The sequence below is a fragment of the Panthera uncia genome, chromosome E1 (genome assembly GCF_023721935.1).
Source record: "Panthera uncia isolate 11264 chromosome E1, Puncia_PCG_1.0, whole genome shotgun sequence".
In the NCBI taxonomy this organism is placed as follows: Eukaryota; Metazoa; Chordata; class Mammalia; order Carnivora; family Felidae; genus Panthera; species Panthera uncia.
In genome coordinates, this window is record NC_064814.1 from 32752888 (window position 1) to 32772609 (window position 19722).

At 40.4% G+C, this 19722-nt stretch overlaps 2 protein-coding genes across 3 annotated transcripts in view; one reads left to right on the top strand and one right to left on the bottom strand.

The window, feature by feature from the left end:
* The window catches only part of VMP1 (vacuole membrane protein 1), a 133406-nt gene extending 127338 nt beyond the window's left edge, over positions 1 to 6068 (top strand). For both annotated transcript variants that reach the window (XM_049637791.1, XM_049637792.1), the window contains one exon: positions 390 to 6068. In XM_049637791.1, coding sequence (XP_049493748.1) covers positions 390 to 533 — 144 coding nt within the window. In that variant the 3' untranslated portion in view covers positions 534 to 6068. The remainder of the gene's footprint in view (positions 1 to 389) is intronic.
* A 10563-nt stretch (positions 6069 to 16631) lies between these two features.
* The window catches only part of TUBD1 (tubulin delta 1), a 33566-nt gene continuing 30475 nt past the window's right edge, over positions 16632 to 19722 (bottom strand). Inside the window, exon 9 of the mRNA XM_049636519.1 lies at positions 16632 to 18185. Within this exon, the coding sequence (XP_049492476.1) occupies positions 18083 to 18185 (103 nt within the window). The 3' untranslated portion in view covers positions 16632 to 18082. The remainder of the gene's footprint in view (positions 18186 to 19722) is intronic.

Genomic DNA, 19722 nt, shown 5'->3' on the forward strand with positions numbered 1-19722 from the left:
AAAAGCTGCTCCCAGTGCTGGAACGACATGTAACTATCTGGACACTGCTCTCCACAAGTATCTACATGGCAACTTCAGAGAGCAGAATTGAATCAAAAATTTTATTATGTAGTAAAAGAGGCCACCTCACACTGACCCATTCTAAACTATGTGAATCAACATTGACTTTACATCTGACAAAGTGAAATCTTAATAATTGGGTGTCAGAAGGCCTGAATATAGACTTCAGGGTATCTAGAGACACGGGCCTTCTCATTTTCATTGTTTAGACTTTATAGCTTATAAGCCCCAAATTCTCATCATTTTTCTTAAATATTGTAAATGATCCCCTTTTTACTGCTGAACTAATGAAGCATTTCTCGTGGGTTGTTCTGCATTTATTCTTACAGGGAGAAAACTGGTTGTCCTGGATGTTTGAGAAGTTGGTCGTTGTAATGGTGTGTTACTTCATCCTGTCCATCATTAACTCCATGGCACAAAGTTATGCCAAACGAATCCAGCAGCGGTTGAACTCAGAGGAGAAAACCAAATAAGCAGAAAAAGGTTCTAATGGCAGAAATTAGAGATGAGTTCTGCCTTAACTTGGGAGGACTCCAAACCAGGAAGGAAAATACCCTTTTCCACCCTATATCAATTTAAAAAAAAAAATGTTTTGTTTTGTTTTGTTTTCTGAAAACAGTTTAGTCCATATTTTGCACTGACACACTTTTCCTTTGTGTGTTAAGGTAAGGTATCCACCCTCAATTCAATCCAGCTTGTGTTTTATTCAGGTGGAACGTGATGTTCAGCAGCGAACTTAACAGAAACCGGGCTTTTCTTTGTTGCTTTCAGAAGGCCCACGTGGTACAATTAAAGAATTCCGGACACCAAAAACTAGTTCCTAAGTATGTTGAGTATGTCAAGCCTTTTAGGCTTGTCAGAAGTGACTCCTTTGTTTTTCTAAGTCATTAAAGTGTGTATAAATTATACTAGATTGGATAACGGTCTTGCATGTCTATCATGGTAAAATTTATTTAATCCTGTCCAACCCTTCCTCTCCTACCTTAAAAAAAAGGCCATCTTATGATGCATTGCACACCCTCTTGGGAAACTGATCTTTAAATTTTGAGACAGTATAAGAAAATTCTGATTGGTGTCTCACGAATGAGCTGACACCATTTTTTATTCTGTATATTTAGAATGAAGTCATGAACAAACTTTATAAAGACATCTTTGATCATTCCAAAATTGTGTCCGTTTTCTTGAGCGTTTTGATTTTTTGCTTCCCTTTAGCTACTTCCAACTAATGGGCGGCTTTGCCAGATCTACCTACAACCATAATTTCTTCAACCGTTGTTTACTTACGTGTAGGAGCCACCACCGAGGCACTTTCTTGTTAACCTGGAATTGGGGCAGCTTGCTACACATTGATGAAATGGCTCCCTAGGGATTGACATAGCGAGGGGTTCGTGAAAACAGGAGAAATGAAAGTATACAAATTAAAGGGCACTGGAGAGAGAAATAACTCGTTTTTTCAAAAAACCACACTTTCTCCTGTCTGTGTTCGTTTTAGCTCAGCATGTTCTCTGTTTCTGACAAAAATTTAGTTTTAGAATGTAACCTAATTTTCTTTCCTTTCTTCAGTGAGTGTTATGTTCTTTTGGGATGTTTCCAGTTGAACTTGGTTGTTTCGTTTTGCCTGGGAGGAAAATAAACAATTTCACTTTTTTTCTTTAGGAAAATCTTTTCTGACATTATGTTAAAAGTAGAATCGGGTTTAAATCGCAACAGGCCAGAAATGCCTGATTGTTTTATCAAATCCTGCCTGAATGTCTACTTAGTTTGCCTACCGTCGTGACATCTCCATGGCTGTACCACCTTGTCGGGTAGCTTATCAGACTGATGTTGACTGTTGAATCTCATGGCAACAGCAGTCGATGGGCTGTCTGACATTCTGGTATCTCTCATCTGACCATCCATACCAAATATTCCCATTTAAACATTACCTAGCCTCATGGTTTATGACAAAAAAAACTCTCGTCCTTAAGTCTAGTGGCACTTTGAATCTTTTATGCCATGATATTGCAGCAGTATTGAGAAGATTTTATGGAAAATTGGGATGGTCTCCATGACCACAGCTAAATAAAGGACAAACAACCTGCCTTGTGGGTTTTGAAAAGGTTATTATTCTTAACAATCTTTTTTTTTTTCTGCCCAGGGACCTTGTGGTAATGTGATTGTTCCTTTATTTGCAAAGCGGTACCCAGGTTTTATGTTAAATAGATTCACGTTAACCAACAAAATTTTTTAGATTTTTTAGGGTTAGCATAAACTTCTAAGTCAGCTTCCAATTGTGTGTCATCTCTTTCACCTGCATTTTATTTGGTGTTTGAAGAAAGGAAAGAGGAAACCCCGTATGAATTATACTATATGTACTAAATCTTCCAGGTTTATTGGTAAACTTATTTCAGGGTACAGTGTTTCGAAAAAAAGAAACATTTCTTAGACTGAGGAGCTAAGTAATACATTTGACTTATTATGATAATGGTTTGTTCACTCTTTCAAATGAGTTTGCCTTGAAAACAAACAAAAAACAGCTGTCCCCCTTTCCTCCACAAAGCGTTCAGGTGGGACATGCTCAGATGATCCTGCTGGATTCCAGCTGGCACAGAACGTTACCCTTCTGTTCCAGTGGTTCGGTTCGTTTGTCCCTTTCTTGTATCCACCAAAGTGAACAGAAACAACTACATGATCCCCAAAACAAACCCAGTTGATTCCAGTTGGTGGGAGACCAGAAAATTTGTGAGTGGATGGTTTGATATTACTGCAAATTTAAAAAAAGCAGGGGGGGGGGTGGTGGTGCCTGGGAATTCTAATTCCATCTAATTTAAGTGTCATTTTGTGCCTTACATTTCTGTGGTACTTTATCGTGTCTCTCAACTCCATGGCTGTCAAAACAATACAGTACGATATAATGCAATACATCCTCAGTTTATACACTTATGTACCGAGGAACACCTCCCTAGAAACAGTAATGTGGGAAACGTGTAGTGTTTGACAGAAAGAGAGATTTGGATGATGGCCACTCCTCATCTTCTAAAAATCAGAAAAAGGTACGGCTGGAGTGCAGTTTCTGAAATACACTAGTTCCGCAGATGCAGTAAGTAGGAAGCGCTCCCACATGAACAACCTCTGCCTGTGTTTCCGCTGTGCTCTCTGCTGGCTGTAGCTGTAGTAGGACTGCCGTGAGGCTGGTCTTCGCTTTCACTACTCAGCAGTGATTCCTTCGAGGACAATTAATGCATTAGGCTAATTAGAATAACGTGTTGTCCTCTTGTGCCCTGGGGTGAATTGTGTTTTGACTGACCCATGTGTAAAGAGCTCAGAGGAGTTCCCAGCCTCTTACAGTCAAAAAGCCGTTCCATAGATTTTGAAACCCACTCGCCTCCATGTGCAACGGTCTATGTTACTGATGGCTTATAGTTCTGCCTCTAACATGTGACTTTGAGAAAGTCTTAAACTCGGAGCCTAGATTTCATCTATAGGAATAGAAATAGGTTGTTGTAATGATTAAATTGGATAAAATGTGAAGTACTACCATAATTGTTGGCGTGTTCTCAGTTTTTAACTCGTCAAAGACCGCATTTGATACACATGCAAAAATTTTACATTGCATTTGCTCGGAAAACATGTTTTTATTTGGTAGGCTCCACTCCCAACGTGTGGCTTGAACTCACAACCCCAAGATCAAGTGTTGCATGCTCTATAGACTGAGCCAGACATGTGCCCCAATATATGCGTTTTAAATACTGTCTGCAGGTATGCCCTTGTTTTGATGTAAATCTGCTCTTTCTAAAGAAGTTAAACCCAAATATAAATAAAGAGAAAGGCAGAAATTAAGGAACCAATTGACTTGATAAAAACAAAACCTTGTTAAATCTAAAATTAACCCCCCAGTGAGGCAACAAAGTACAAAGCACAGATACACAAAATTTACTATAATTGAAAATACTTTTCTAACCTTACATCCTTAAAATATTGACATTTTCCTAATTTAGTTTTTATTATAAAATACTAAAGGGGCGCCTGGGTGGCTCAGTCGATCAAGCTTCCAACTCTTGGCGTCAGCTCAGGTCATGATCTCACAGTTTGTGAGTTGGAGCCCCATGTCGGGCTCTGTGCTGACATCGCATAGCATGCTTGGGACACTCTCCTAAAATAAATATAAATAAACTTAAAAAAATAAAATACTAAAGGGTGCCTGGGTGGTTCAGTTGGTTGAGCATCTCCCTTCAGCTCAGGTCATAATCTCGCGGTTCATGAGTTTGAGGCCCTTGTCCGGCTCTGCTGACAGCTTGGAACCTGGAGACTGCTTCAAATTCTGTCTCCCTCTCTCTGCCCCTCACCCGCTCACACTCTGTCTCTCTCTCTCTCTCTCAAAAGTAAATAAACATGTATGTATATATATGTGTGTGTGTTTGTGTATACGTACATACACTAAGGGGTGGCTCAGTCAAGTCGGTGGCTGAGTCTGGCCGGCTCAGGTCGTGATCTCACAGTTCATGAGTTTGAGCCCCACATCGGGTTCTGTGCTGATAGTGCAGAGCCTGGGGTCTGCTTCAGATTCTTTGTCTTTCTCTCTCTCTGCCCCTCCCCCGCTTGCTCACTCTCTCAAAAATAAACATTAAAAAATAAAATACTAAAAGAAATCTAGAAGGTAGAGAAAAAAGGAATATCTGCTTTTTTTTTTTACATTTTTTTAATGTTTATTTTTGAGAGAGAGTGAGACAGAGTGTGAGTGGGGGAGGGGCCGAGAGAGAGGGGGATGCAGAATCTGAAGCAGGCTTGAGACTCCGAGCTGTCAGAGCCTGATGTGGGGCTTGAACTCACAAACCATGAGATCATGACCTGAGCCGAAGTCAGATGCTTAACCAACTGAGCCGCCCAGGTTCCATCTAGAATATGCAGTGAGGTGAGCACTGGGTGTTGTATGGAAACCAATTTGACAATAAATTTCATGTATTTAATAAATAAATAAAAAATATTCAGTGAGGTTTGTTGGGTATAGTGAAAACAGTTTAAAAAGTTGGCATGTGGGACCTTCCTCAATAGACCTAAAAGTCTCATTTTTGTTAGAAAACAAAAGTATTGGTTTGTTTTATTCATAAATAGTTATTAATGTGCTCACAAAAAGTTAAATCAACCTAAGCAGGAATTATTTTTTTTAAGTAGGCTCCACACCCAATGTGGTGCTCGAACTCGAAACCCCGAGATCAAGAGTCGCTTGCCCTACGGACTGAGCCAGCCAGGTGCCCCTAAGCAGGAGTTCAATAGCCATTTTTGAAAGCCAAGTAGCATTCCATTTCTAACTGACAATGATCAAAACTCGGATATTCATAAAACATGGTAAATGAAATGCTAAGCAAAAAACTTGCATCTGAAGTGTTTGTTCCTTTATTCTCAAAGACAACAAGAAAAGAAAGCACATGAAGTACTCGAACATTCTAAAAGTGATTGAGTCATTTGCGTCTGGTAGTTGAGGCTTCGGTTGCTGCCCTTCCCAACAAGGCCAGGAGTTCACCTGAGGTAACGCGTTTGCCTTGGGGGTGAGGCCTTGAATTGCAGCAAATAACATACATGTATTTGCATATTCAACCAATACTCATAAAAGGGATTATAATGAAAACCTGTTCTGGACAGCTGCTTACTCATTGCCTTTAGAATTGTGTGGTGCTGGGATAGGCAGGTGCCAGCTGTTTGCTCATTCTCTTTGACCTACTAGCCTTGCACAGTTTGCTGTGTGGATGTTGACACTACTAAATTAAAAGAAATTTATTTTAGGTGGCCCCCGCTCTCCACCCAAACACCCTGGATTCATTTGAGATCTGGGATTCTAATTCTGTAGTTGGGAGACTGGCCCAAACTGTGGCCCAGTGTGAGTCAGTTGTAAGTGGCTGGCTGACTCTATGGGAACAGGAATGAGATGCAGCTTAGACGGTTTGTCAGCCAAATCCACAAATGTGTGGCTTTTTGAAACATTGGACATCTGTTCCTTTTAATTTAAAATAAACTTTTTTAAAAAGCACAAAGTTGCTTGGCTCCTTGTTTCTTTGTGTCAGCAGCAGTTGGTGCTCTAACCTAGGAAGCCTAGAATCGGAGAAAATTTGGAATCTTGAGAGCACACTTCAGAGAGAGTGGAAGGGCGTTGCTTCAGGAGGGGAGGAGATGATTTTACTGGATAGAGTCTGGAAATCCCCTTCAGGGGTAATCAGCCCAGGTGTTCAACCCGTTTGTTAACTATGTCCAAATGACTCAAAGGACAGAAGGAGGGCTTGGACACAGTCCAGCGGTAGTTGTACAATGTAGTCTTTATTTGCATTGGAAACCACATTCCTGAATTCTTGAGAGGAAGGCTCTGGCTTATTCTGGGCATCTTTGACTAAGAGGGACCCCAAGCCTTCTAAATTAACAGTCACTGCCTTCTTTTGAGACTTTCCAGGCAGTATCTACAATGATCGATTTGATGGCCTTCCACCTAAAGCCCTCAGGAAAGGCCTTGTTCTTGGAAGGAGGGCTTTGTAAGCCACTTTTCTCTCCTCCCCCCACTTCATCCCAAATGTGTCATTTCCCTTTGTTGCCATGTATCCCCTTAAGGGGGATAGAGCATGAGCAGCTTTTTCCTTCAGATGCTTTTGACTGACCCAACCCGACAGTATTGCTTCATTGTGTCCCAGCCTGTTTCTGATGGAAAAAAAAAATGTTTCCATGCAGTGAGGCAGTTTGAGATTCGTAGAGAGATGTTTCTGCCCTTCCCTGAAGGTGGGAAAAGACTGTTCAGATTACTCTTATCTTCCTTTGGCCGCCATGTTGTGTTGGAAACTCCGGCAGCTCAGTTTCACTCCTCTTTGCAGTGGTGAAGAAGCCTGGCACACCAGTCATCCAAGAGCCATGTTGTTCTCAACCTCTTTTCATTAGTTAAAAAAAAAAAAAAAAAAAAATGAAAATGAGAGGAGGCCTTTCTCAACCTTTCACTTTTTAGTGCACCTCCCAGCCTCTTGGGAGGCCCTTTCACTTGAGTGACAGGCCTAACCTCTTCTAGCTGCCAAACTTTCTCTGCTTAACCTGACAGTGGCTACACTCTTGCGGCTCTTCGGATACCTCTGCTCCATTCTGGCCACTGTATCCGTCCCTTCCCACTCCCATGTCCCTTCTATGGTATATTTTTGTGCAAAACCCCATTAATACCAGCAATCAAGATTAGGTCCCAGGAACCTCCGATGTGCCCTTTCCCGGGAAGTACAGTGGATTACTGTAACTGTGATAATGATTGATTACTTTGTAAGCAGGCACTGTTTTCAGTGTTGGTTTTTATTGTTGAGTATTAAAATCCTTAACAACCCTGTGAGAAAACTAAGGTAGAGAAGTTTAGTAGTTAGCCGTGGGAAGAAGGGAAGCAGAGAAAGGATTCAAACCTAGGCATTCTGGCTCTTACACATTCAGTTCTACAGAAAAGTCCAGGCTTTTTATTTACATCCTTGTCTCATCTTGGGATCACAAGTAGGTGATGGAGAAAGACAACAGAAAATCAGGCCCACAGCCTTAAAAGTTTGCTATTTAAATAGATGAGCAGCCTCTGCTTGCGTTTATCACAGGGGTGGGAACGCCGGCTCCATCCCTAGCCATCCTGTGTGGGCAGGTTCCCAAAGTGGTGTTTGCTAGAATTATGATTACAAAGCAATTTCTATTTGTACAGATCTTTTTTCTCTTTCAAAGCACTTTCACATCTTAAATTGTATTTGATCTTCATAACAACCCTATGAAATAGAGCCAAAAGTGGCATTAACCAGATTGGTAGGGGGAAACATTTTTAAATTCACTTTTTTTTAAGTGATATTTTCTTTTTATTTATTTTTTAATGTTTATTCTAAGACAGAGGGATATGCAAATGGGGGGGGGGGCGTGCAGAGAGAGAGGGAGAGAGACAGAGGATCCCAAGCAGTCTCCTTGCTGTCAGCGCAGAGCCCACAAGGGCGGCCTGAACCCACAAACTCTGAGATCGTGACCTGAGCCCAAATCAAGAGTCGGACGCTTAACCAACTGAGACACGCAAGTGCTTCAAATTTACTTTTTAAATCTCCACTGGCTTAAGGTACTGTGGGGAAGAGACAACACTAATGACCGTAATCTTTGCCCTCCAGGAACTTCCAGTCTCCTTAGGGGTATTGTGCGTATATACAGATAACTACAACACAAAGTGAAATGAACAGCGAAGGAAAGAACATTAAGAAAAGAACCCAGAAGAGGATGGGAATGGGTGACCAGGAAGGCTCAGAAAAGGTTTCATGAGGATGTGGCATTTGAATAGCCAGCTAGGGTGGGGAGAGGGCAGGTGTTCTGACTAGAGAAAGCCCTGTGAGACAGCAGGAAAGCACGAGTAGGAGAGCTCTGTGTAGGGCGAGTAGAAGAGACAAGACCAATGAGTCACCTAAAGTCAGTCCGCCCACCTCTGGTACTCTTTGCCTTAGCCCCGTTTTGTATCCTTGAAAGCACATATGTGACTCACAAAGTAGTTTATCTGTTTTCTTGTTTTTGCTTGTTTCCTTCACTAGAGCGTAAGCCCCGTAAGGGCGGGCACTGTTGCACTCTCCATTGTTTCCCCAGGGCCTGGCACTCGGTACGCTCGCAGTGTTTGCCGAGTGAATGTTGCAGTGGTCCAGGAGGGGTAGCAGCGGAGCTTCAAAGGCAGGCTGGACAGGCTCCCTAAGATGAGGTGCCAGGGTACTAGGCAAGTTGGAGTAAAGGTCAAGAAGGAATCTGAGAAGACAGCAGTGCTGATCCATCACCAGGACAGGAATACAGGAGGAGGAGCAAGTTTGAGAGAGAGAGAAACCGTGTTCTGTTCTAAACACATTGCCCAACAGGATAGTGGCTCCTACCATGGGTCTCTCTCAGGTTTTCTAACTCCTAAGCTTGAGAATGTGCTATCCATTAGACCACTCTGTGACTTCTGTCAGAGAATAAACTGGACTTTTCCAGAGAATTCTCTGGAGTAATACATCCTTTGTACTTTTCCATAAGTGATCATCTTAGCCTTAACTTGTTAGGTAGCACTGTTCTTCTAAAGACAGCACTGTGACCAGACCTTGGGGCCACAGGAAACTGCCTTAAAATTCCTCACCCCTGTTGTATCCTGCTTGCTTAATGAATGACTCCTCCCTATGAGAACTGAGAGGATGGTAATTCCTGGATAGATTGTCTTTATAAGGAGAAAAGTTTGGCAATGTGATTTCCTGTGTATTTGTCCTGGAATCCAAGATTCCAGTAGTGCTAGCCTAGATGGCAGTGGCAGCCACCTAGAACCCACATGTCGTAAGTTTTCCGAAGTAAATATGAGGGCATCCCCCCAACTGCCTTTGCCAAGCCAAAAGGCAGAATCACGGCTTTATTACACCTTCTAGAGCATGTGGTCAAGGCGGCTTTCCATTTGGCTGCTTTGGTACTGGGGTTGTTTACATGTTTCAATAAATGAGTTATGCTTATTGAAGTTGGCTGGCTAGGAGTTCAGAATAAATGACATATGACCACAATTATACCACTCACCGGGAAGAGCAGAGTTCAAAAGGAGAGATTTATTTGTGTAATAACCCTTTGGTGGAGAAGAGAGGTACAAAACTTTAGTATTCTCTTCTCAGGTGGGTGCACAGTTGTTGAAACCTGGGAGAATTGGGGTGTCACTGTTCCTGGCTTTCTGATGGAATCAGACATAAAGAGATGCCTATCTAGTAAAAGCATGTATGTGGGAGTGCTTTGCACAATTTCAGAAGAAAAAAGGAAGCTGAAAATAGTGCTTTTTAGAAAAATGTAGAGATCAAAGAAGTTTTCAGATGCTCTCCATTTCCTCTTCAAGCATAAAGAATCCATTGGAGCATAAAAGATCCCTGGTCTCTGCGCAGAGGAAGTAAAAAGTTCTTTCATGCAGGAGCACCTGGCTGGCTCAGTCAGTGGAGCATGCAACCCTTGAACTCAGGGTTGTGAGTTTGAGCCCCACATTGGGTGTAGAGATTATTTAAAAATAAATCTTTTTTTAAAAAGTGCTTTCATACTCAAAATCTTTCCTACCTTTTAGTATACTTTTTGGGCTGCTGTCAGACTGTGTGTGTGTGTGTGTGTGTGTGTGAGAGAGAGAGAGAGAGAGAGAGAGAGAGAGAGAGAGATTGATTCAGTCTTCCTTGTGATAGGCAGTGTTCATTAGAAGGGCATGTTGAGATAGTAGGACTCCACAGGTAGTCTTTAATTTTCCTCTTCCTCCTGTTTGTTCCCTGAATGTACATGGAACATTCTATAATTCTACACTGGTTTATGTGATAATTTACAGAACAGTGATGCTGCTTACTACTTCCACCCCTTGTTACTGCCTTCTGATTCATTTGACTTATTCCTTCATTCTTCAAACTGTCTCCCAAGTGTTAACATCCTTTTAAAAATCATTTGAGTTATTTTATCTTATGTTGGATTTTTTTAAGTTTATTTTGAGAGAGAGAGAGAGAGAGAGAGAGAGAGAGAGAATCCCAAGCAGGCTCCATGCTGTCAGCACAGATCCCCATGTAGGGCTAGAACTCACGTACCATGAGATCCTGACCTGAGTCAGACGCTTAAAATTGAGTCAGACGCTTAACTGACTGAGCCATCCAGGCACCCCTTACATTGGATTTTTAAAGCTTTGTTTAAAATAAAAATATGCTGCGGCACCCGGGTGGCTCAATTGGTTGAGTGTCTGACTTCGGCCCAGGTCATGATCTCGCGGTCCGTGAGTTCGAGCCCCGTGTCGGGCTCTGTGCTGACAGCTCAGAGCCTGGAGCCTGCTTCAGATTCTGTGCCTCCCTCTCTCTCTGCCCCATCCCCACTCATGCTCTGTCTCTCTCTGTCTTAAAAATAAATAAAACATTTAAAAAAATTAAAAATAAATTAAAAATAAAAATATGCAGGACGCCTGACTGGCTCAGTTGGAAGAGCATGTGACTCTTGATCTCCGAGTCGTGAGTTCAAGCCCCACACTGGGTGAAGCAATGACTTAAAAAAATGAAAACCAAGCAAAAGAAATGCGTAGTATAAAAGGGAGATCTTCTGAGAAAGATACTCCCCCAGAGAAATTACTATGAAATTTAGTGTGTATCCTTTCAGGCCTGCTCAAAAATGCTCTGAGCTTCCCATTCTTCTTGGTCTTGGGGGCCTGGCAGTAGAGGCAAAGCAGGAGCAGCCAGGATCACTGGGTCACGTCTCTCATCCGTATCTTCAAGTCAGTGATAGATTGTTCCATCCCTGTCCTTCCTCAACAAAATTAAACATAACCATATAGACAAATCTGTGGGTTTTTCATAACATTTAACAGTCATTTCTGTTTGTCTTGGCTACTGCAGCATACATAAAGGGAACAGTGGGCGTGGCCAAACTTTGGAAGGCTTGGAATTCCAGGACTAGTTTTAGATTTTAGGCAAGGACTTACAAAGTCTCTTCATTATCAAAACATTGAGTTTATATTGTTTTAAATGGCTCTTAACTATATAAGATGGCTCAGAGACAAACTATATTTTTTAAGTTATTTATTTTGAGAGAGAGGAAGCACACGTGGGAAAGGGAGCGAGAGAATCCCAAGCAGGCCCTGTGCTATCAGCACAGGGCCCAATGCAGGGCTCGAACTCATGAACCATGAGATCATGACCTGAGCTGAAACCTAGAGTCAGGACACTTAACTGACTGAGCCACCCAGGTGCCCCAAGACAAAACATTTTTAATTATATTTGTATTTCCAGGTCCTTGGTTTTATTTGTTATGAGATCTGTTGATAATAAGTGAGCCTTAACGGGCTTCATGTGTGCCTCTAATTTTGCAGCTTTCCATCTTTTCCATAGTGTTTTAGACATTTATATTAATCTGTTCAGTAAACATGGAGTTTCTACCATGAGCCAGGCATATGCTTTGAAGCAAAGAGTATACCAAATGGTGAACTCCTTAAGGACAGAGCCCAGGTTTAACTCATTCTTTTAAAGTCTGTCTATCCTAGCACTGTCTTTCCTTGCAGGTGGTCAGTGGATGTTTGTTGAATTAAGCTCACATCCTGCCTTTCTCATGCTGTTCACATGAGCTGAGCTTAAGCAAAAGCTTTTTTTTTTTCCCCAGAAAGGAAACTCCCATCTTTTGACTTATGTCATGTTTCTTACTATGTTCTCATGACCTCTCACCTAATAAGAACAAGCTTTGTTCAACTCCCTTTTCTATAGTTCCCAGGACTTTGCTCCTGAGATGTCTAGAATAGCCTTGTCCAATAGAAATACAGTTCAAGCCATATATCTAATTTAAAATTTTATTTTATTATTATTTTTTTAACGTTTATTCAGTTTTGAGAGGCAGAAACAGAGTGTGAGCTGGGGAGGGGCAGCGGGAGGGAGACACAGAATCCGAAGTAGGTTCCAGGCTCCGAGCTGTCAGCACAGGGCCTGACTCGGGGCTTGAATTCACGGACTGCGAGATCATGACCTGAGCCAAAGTCGGCGGCTTAACTGAGACACCCAGGCGCCCCTAATTTAAAATTTTAGTAGCAATACATAAATAAATAAAATTTTAGTAGCTACATTTTAAAATGTGAAAAGGCAGGTGCCTGGGTGGCTCATTTCAGCTTGGGTTTATGCAATTGAGCCCCGAGCTGGGCTCTGTGCTAACAAGGCGGAGCCTGCTTCAAGTCTTTCTCCCTCTCTCTGCCCCTCCCCCACGTGTGCACACACATGCACTCTCCAAATACTTTTTAGAAATATAAATAAAATGTAAAAAGAAACAAGTACACCAATTTGAATAATTTAACCCAATATATCCAAAATATTCCAGCAATTAATTTAAAATATTAATATTTTACAATTTTTTATTCATATCGTCTTCAAAATCCAACGTGTATTTTTCACATACAGCACTAGCCACATGTGGCTATGGTTACCTTACTAGACAGCACAGGTGTAGAATTTTTTTTAAATTCATGTTAGTTAACATGTAGTGCAGTATTGGTTTCAGGAGTAGAATTTAGTGCTTATCCCAACAAGTGCCCTCTATAATGCCCATCACCCATCAAGTATAGAATCTTTGAATTTTTGTGTACTTATCAGTAAATAGACAAGCCATAAAAGTATTCATCTTAAATTTATTTTGAGAGAGAGATCACGAGCAGGGGAGGGGCAGAAAGAGAGGGAGAGAGAATCCCAAGCAGGCTCTGCACTATCAGCAGAGCCGGATGTGGGGCTTGATCTCATGACCCATGACATCATGACCTGAGCTGAAATCAAGAGTCAGATGCTCAACCGAGCCACCCAGATGCCATGTGCTGTTTCTTTTTAAGCTATTCTTAGATTTTTTTTTTAATCTTTAGGTAAAGTCCATATTTCAAAAACCAGCAAGTCTTTTTCTTAAAATGCTTGTAAGCCATTCTTTGCTTGTAAGCAATTCTTTGGTCGTGGGGAGCATCATCAACCTTCCTTTTCATCTCTTCCTGTGTCCCTGGCTCCCTGGAATCTAAATGGGATTTTCTTTTTGCTCTTCTCCCTTTAATGCCATATCTCCTACAACACTGACCCCACACTGTGTTCCCCTGAAACTTGAATATTTACATTACCTTAGCTTCTTGTGCAAGCATTCTATTGGAAATGGGGTTCCATTTATTAATAAGGCTGACATTGCATCATCTGAGACATTTCAGAGTATTGGAGTAAGAAGTTAGTTAAATATGTAAAGCCAGATTTTTAGCTCATATCCCTAAAAACCATAGGAAACAATGTGATTGATACAGATGAACAAACATCTTTTAAATAACTGATTTTTTTGCCAATGACAAGCTAGTAAAGCCGTATTTGGTACGTAGGTTGAAGAACAAGAAAGGGTTGACTGCCAAACCTTGGGCTCATGGGGAGAGAATACTGTGATAAGAACATATGGAGCATGTTTTAAAACAAAATTTTGGACAGGAGTTCAAGTGTGATAAACATGGTGGTCAGAAGAATCATTGGTATGTATACTGCAAAAGAGTCCACAGAGCCAGTGAGGAGGCGTTTCAGACAAATTTAAAGCCTAGACTAGAGCTCTTAGCCCTGTACTATGGCTTTGCTGTAAAAAAGTGGAACACGGACATGCGGAAGATAATAAGCAATAATTAGGAAGCTAGGATTGTAGCATTAAGACGTTCGAAGTAACTTAGCTACATTGTAAGCTTCTTCAGACTATGTGGTATTGACTCCTACATCATTAACATCTAGTTCAATGCCTGGCACTGAATAGATACTGCCTGAATGAACGAATGAACAAACGGAGATGTCTAGAATACACACCTGTCCAACAGAACAATCCCTGTCCAATCCACAACAGTGAATTGTGGATACATTTGCTAGGTTCTAAGCGACAGGTTAAATAAAGGAGAAAAATGTTGTAGATTAGTGTTGTTGGTAGGGGCAAAGTTAGAATCAAGAGGGACCGAATGGGAAGAAACAGGTTCTACAGCTTAAGGAGCTCTTGACAAGAGCACAAATGAAGGAGAATGAAAAGGCTTGAAAATAAGCAGCCATTTGAATTTACACTGTACTTACTGCCTATAGGGGGTGCATCCTGGCACTGTGGGATGTGAGTGACAACATAGTTCTCCAGTTACCCAGTAATCTAAGATATTACAAGTTCAAAGCTTCTGGATCTGAGGGCACCTGGATGGCTCAGTTGGTTAAGCGTCCACCTTGGACTCAGGTCATGATCTCACAGTTCCTGAGTTTGAGCCCTGCATCGGGCTCTGTGCTGACAGCTCAGAGCCTGGAGCCTGCTTTGGATTCCATGTCTCCCTCTCTCTGTCCCTCCTCTGCTTGTACTCTGTCACAAATAAATGAACACACACACACACACACACACACATATATATACATATATATATATTTTAAAGGTTCTGGATCTGTATGCCCAGGAAGTTAAGATTCTACTTTGTCCTGGCTGATTGGCTGTTTTCTCTACACAAAGTACATTTCCACTGACACCGCTTTATCTTGATCAGCTTCTTTGTATTAGTTTTTAAGTTAAATCACAAGTCTGATACCAAAAATTTTGTTACCCTACACAGACAAAAAAATATTTTCCATGTAAATGTTTAAAACAAGTCTGCAAATATTTAGGTATCTACACACATCAAATAATGCAGTTGTGGATCATAACAAAGACTCTATTCATATAAGTGAATGGACCCAGAGCTGTGTCAGATTGGGGCTTTCTTCTAATATTCACCTGCCATTGATTTCATGAGATGTCAAATTAGAAATACACTTGTCACCATTGGACATGAATTCCTTTCTCAAATATAAAATGATTTATACTTATGACTTTCTTTAGCTTCTCTTTTAGCAATGTTCCTCAGAATTAGCTTAACCCCTGGTGAGTTACAGGTCTTCATTAATGCTGGTTCAATTAGGGAAATTGTTTCAGTCTCTGGATATCTTCAATGTAAAATAATTACTTTTAACTTTATTTTGTAAAAACTATTATCTGATTATTTTTCAAGTACACTTGGGTTAGCAAAATGCAGCAGAGGGGTGTGCCTTTTAGCAACTGAACAGACCACTTTTTACATTCCTTAGAAATAAGATATGGCTCAGTATTTTAAATCATAGCAACAGTTGATAAGAAAAACAGCAAAAAGGTAATCATTTCCATATGGAAAGAAAAGGAAGAAACCAGTGAAGCTGTGAACTGTCATTTTTCCATATAAAAAATAAATCACCACTGGTAGATTTGGCAGAAAGGGCCAACGTTTGTATTTATTTCCCATTTTACATGTGTTAATACATCGCATGAGATGTGTTTTATTGAAATACACAATTACCCTCAAACTCAGTTGCCAATTTCCAAGTGTGTTTTGTTCTACTGAGTGAAACCCACATCTGTTTGTGTCCATTTCATCAAGAACAGGATAGTATCTCAACTTCATGAAATTTTGGTGAAGTTCTTACACATTTTACTGAAAAGCACAACATCTTCCACACCAGATAAATACCTATAAGTAATCTGAAAACACTAGTTGAATAAAATCAGTTTCTTTTCTTGTATTCAAGATGTAAAAGAAAAACTGACCCAGTTTTCTGATGGATAGAAAATTTCAGAAAAGCAAACATTTACTTCCTTTTGTACTTAAGCATGATATACATTTATTTAAAAAAGCATAATATACATTTATTAACAAGATCTGATATTTATTTTTAAATAGCTGCTTGATGTGGAAAATCTTACCCTGTTATAGAATATTCAAAATAGATGTTCATGCTCTAGCATTTGACAATAGCTCCCTCTTATGGTTCAAAGCATTCACTTCAGAGGGGAACACAAATACAGAACTGCCAATTTCTTAAGTTTAAAAGTGTGTAGTGAAAGTTTAGCCCATATTTAATGAATCCTTTCTGGAATAAAGGGAAGATTTAGAAAAAGAATATTCCCCTTTCTTGTATAGTTCCATAGTTCCAACATCTCAGCAAAGTGTTTCCAAATTTCTTTATTGAAGCACCATTATTTTTCTTACAAATAAAAATACCAAGTGTTTTCATTGAAAAGATACTATTTTTCATTTATTTTCATTAAAAAATTTTTTTTAAGTTTGTTTGTTTATTTAAGTAATCTCTACATCCAGCATGGGACTCGGACTCATAACCCCCAGATTAAGAGTCACAGGCTCTTCTGACTGAGCCAGCCAGGCACCTCAAAGACATGCTATTCCCATTTAAGAGGTTTCCCTCCAGGAGTACCTGGGTAGCTCAGTCGGTTAAGGTCCAACTCTTGGTTTTGGCTCAGGTCATGATTTCACAGTTTGTGAGTTCAAGCCCTGTATGGGCTCTGTGCTGACAACGTTGAGCCTGCTTGGAATTTTCTCTCCTTCCCCCTCTCTCTCTGCCCCCACCCCCCTTGCTCACACACAACACTCTCTCTCAAAATAAATAAAATAAACTTAAAAAAAAGGTTTTCCTCCTTTTCTTTTTTATCTTTTATTATAATCTAAGGTAACATATAGTATAAAGGTTTTCCTTGGGAATGCAAGCTGGTGCAGCCACTCTTGTAAACAGTATGGAGGTTCCTCAAAAAACTAAAAATAGAACTACCCTATGACCCAGCAATTGCACTACTAGGCATTTATCCATGGGATACAGGTGTGGTGTTTTGAAGGGACACATGCACCCCCGTGTTTATAGCAGCACTATCAACAATAGCCAAAGTATGGAACCAGCCTAAATGTCCATCGATGGATGAATGGATAAAGATGTGGTATATCTATACAATGGAGTATTACTCAGCAATGAAAAAGAATGAAATCTTGCCATTTGCAACTATGTGGATGGAACTGGAGGGTATTATGTTAAGTGAAATTAGTCAGAGAAAGACAAAAATCCTATGACTTCACTCATATGAGGACTTTAAGAGACAAAACAGATGAACATAAAGGAAGGGAAACAAAAATAATATAAAAACAGGGAGGGGTACAGAACATAAGAGACTCATAAATATGGAGAACAAACTGAGGGTTACTGGAGGGATTGTGGAAGGGGGAATGGGCTAAATAGGTAAGGGGCACTAAGGAATCTATTCCTGAAATCATTGTTGCACTATATGCTAATTTGGATGTAAATTTTAAAAAATTAAAATAAAATAAAATGAAACAAAGGTTTTCCTCCTGGGGCGCCTGGGTGGCTCAGCCAGTTAAGCATCTGACTTCGGCTCAGGTTGTGATTTTGCGGTTTGTGAGTTCGAGCCCCACATTGGGCTCTGTGCTGACAGCTCAGAGCCTGGAACCTGCTTCGGATTCTGTGTCTCCCTCTCTCTCTGCCCCTCCCATGCTCATACTCTGTCTGTATCTCTCAATAATAAATAAACGTTAAAAAAAAATAAAAAAAAAAAGTTTTCCTCCTTTTCTGTGGTTATGGTATGCCAAAGGAAAGAGCATTCACCTTTGTTACTTTAACAGGTAGGGATCTGAACACCTTACAGAAAAAGTAATACTGAAAATTGTTTAGCCCCAAAATGACCTAGGGTACTTTTTCTCCTTTGTTGGCGATCAGAGATTGCAGTAACTGGCAACAACTTGTTCCAACAATGTGAAACTGTCCAGAAAGTCCTCTTCTTCAATTCCAAATTTTGTGTACTGATGAATGTAGGCTCTGACGAAAGAAACAGAAAATGTAAAATAAAAAAAATCTCAGAGAAATTAGTAACTCCTAAAATCAAACCATAAATAGAACTGTCCTAGTTCATGAATAATTGAAGATGGAAGAATCTCTTAAATGTCTTATATTTATTTCAATGTTTATTCCAAAGATTAGTAAACTTTGAAAGTTTATGTCAAGCTCCCCGCCTTTTTAGTATCCAAGAGAGTGACAGTAAGAAGCACATAGGAAAAAGAAGCATATTCAGATTTGGTTATCTAACCAAGCACATATTGAACACCCTACAGAGATGACTGGGTTCAATACAAACTCTAAAAGGTGCCTGAGAATTTTTACCTAAGGCTTGAAATGCATTAATCTAGTGCTAGGAATGAACTGAAGTCTCCCAAGTATTTTTCAGACATTTACTTTGCAGTTATACCAGGTGGTTCTTTTAATACCCCGTACCCTCCAAATGTTCTGAGGTAGGAGAAATCTTAAAAAGAATGCCAGGGGCAGACATGGATTAAATTGATGTAATAAGAGCTGCTGCCATTTAAGGGGGGTGGGAAGTGAACGATATCAGAAAAGGACAGAATTCACTGCTGTCCTTTTGGACGGGGCTTGTGGAATAGCCACGTGTGGAAAGGGGGAGCCCTTGGGAATCCTGGATAATCAGAGTAGAGGCCTTGCCAATTAATATGAGGAATTCTGCTTTGACAAGTAATTGTGGCAGAGGTCAGGAGACCTGATAACTCATTTCTTAGGATCAAGCAGACATTTTGTAGTGGCAAATGGAGTTAAACTTGCAATATTTCTTGCTGAACAAGAAGATCAGGATCTCTTCCATTCTTCCAAGGATCTTATTTTGGAATACTATTTTATTGTCCCAGCCTTATAATGAAATTTCTACTTTAATTTCATTCCATTTGGAAACTACTCCTTTTATCAACAAGAGTTAACAGCAATGTGGTAGGTATTTTTACATGATTATCTCACTTAATCCTCTTATTTTGGACCCATTGTGCAGAAAAGAAAATGATGCCTGAAGTAACATGACTGAATTTCACACCTACAAAGTAAGCCATGCTTGCTCCATGTTGTAGGTTGAATGTTTGCGTTCCCCCAAAATTCGTACATTAAAATCTTACCCCCAAGGTGAGAGTATAAGGAGGTGAGGCCTTTGGAAGGTGATAGGTCATGAAGGTGGAGCCCTCATGAATGGAATCAGTGCCCTTTTAAAAGAGGCCCATGAAAGATCTTTGCCTCTTTGGCCATTTGAGGACACAGGGAAAGACATCACCTATGAACCAGGAAGTAGCTCCTCAGTAGACATCAAATCTGCCAGCACCATTTAATTTGGACTTCCTAGCCTCTAGAACTGTGAGAAATAAATTTCTGTTGTTTATAAGATATGCAGTCTGTGCTATTTTTGTTAGAGCAAATCAAACAGACTAAGACATTCCAGATCCTGCTTTCTGTTTTAAGATTTATATTCCTAAGGGTAGAAAGACTTGTAGATTTCTGGGCACCTGGGTGGCTCAGCCAGATA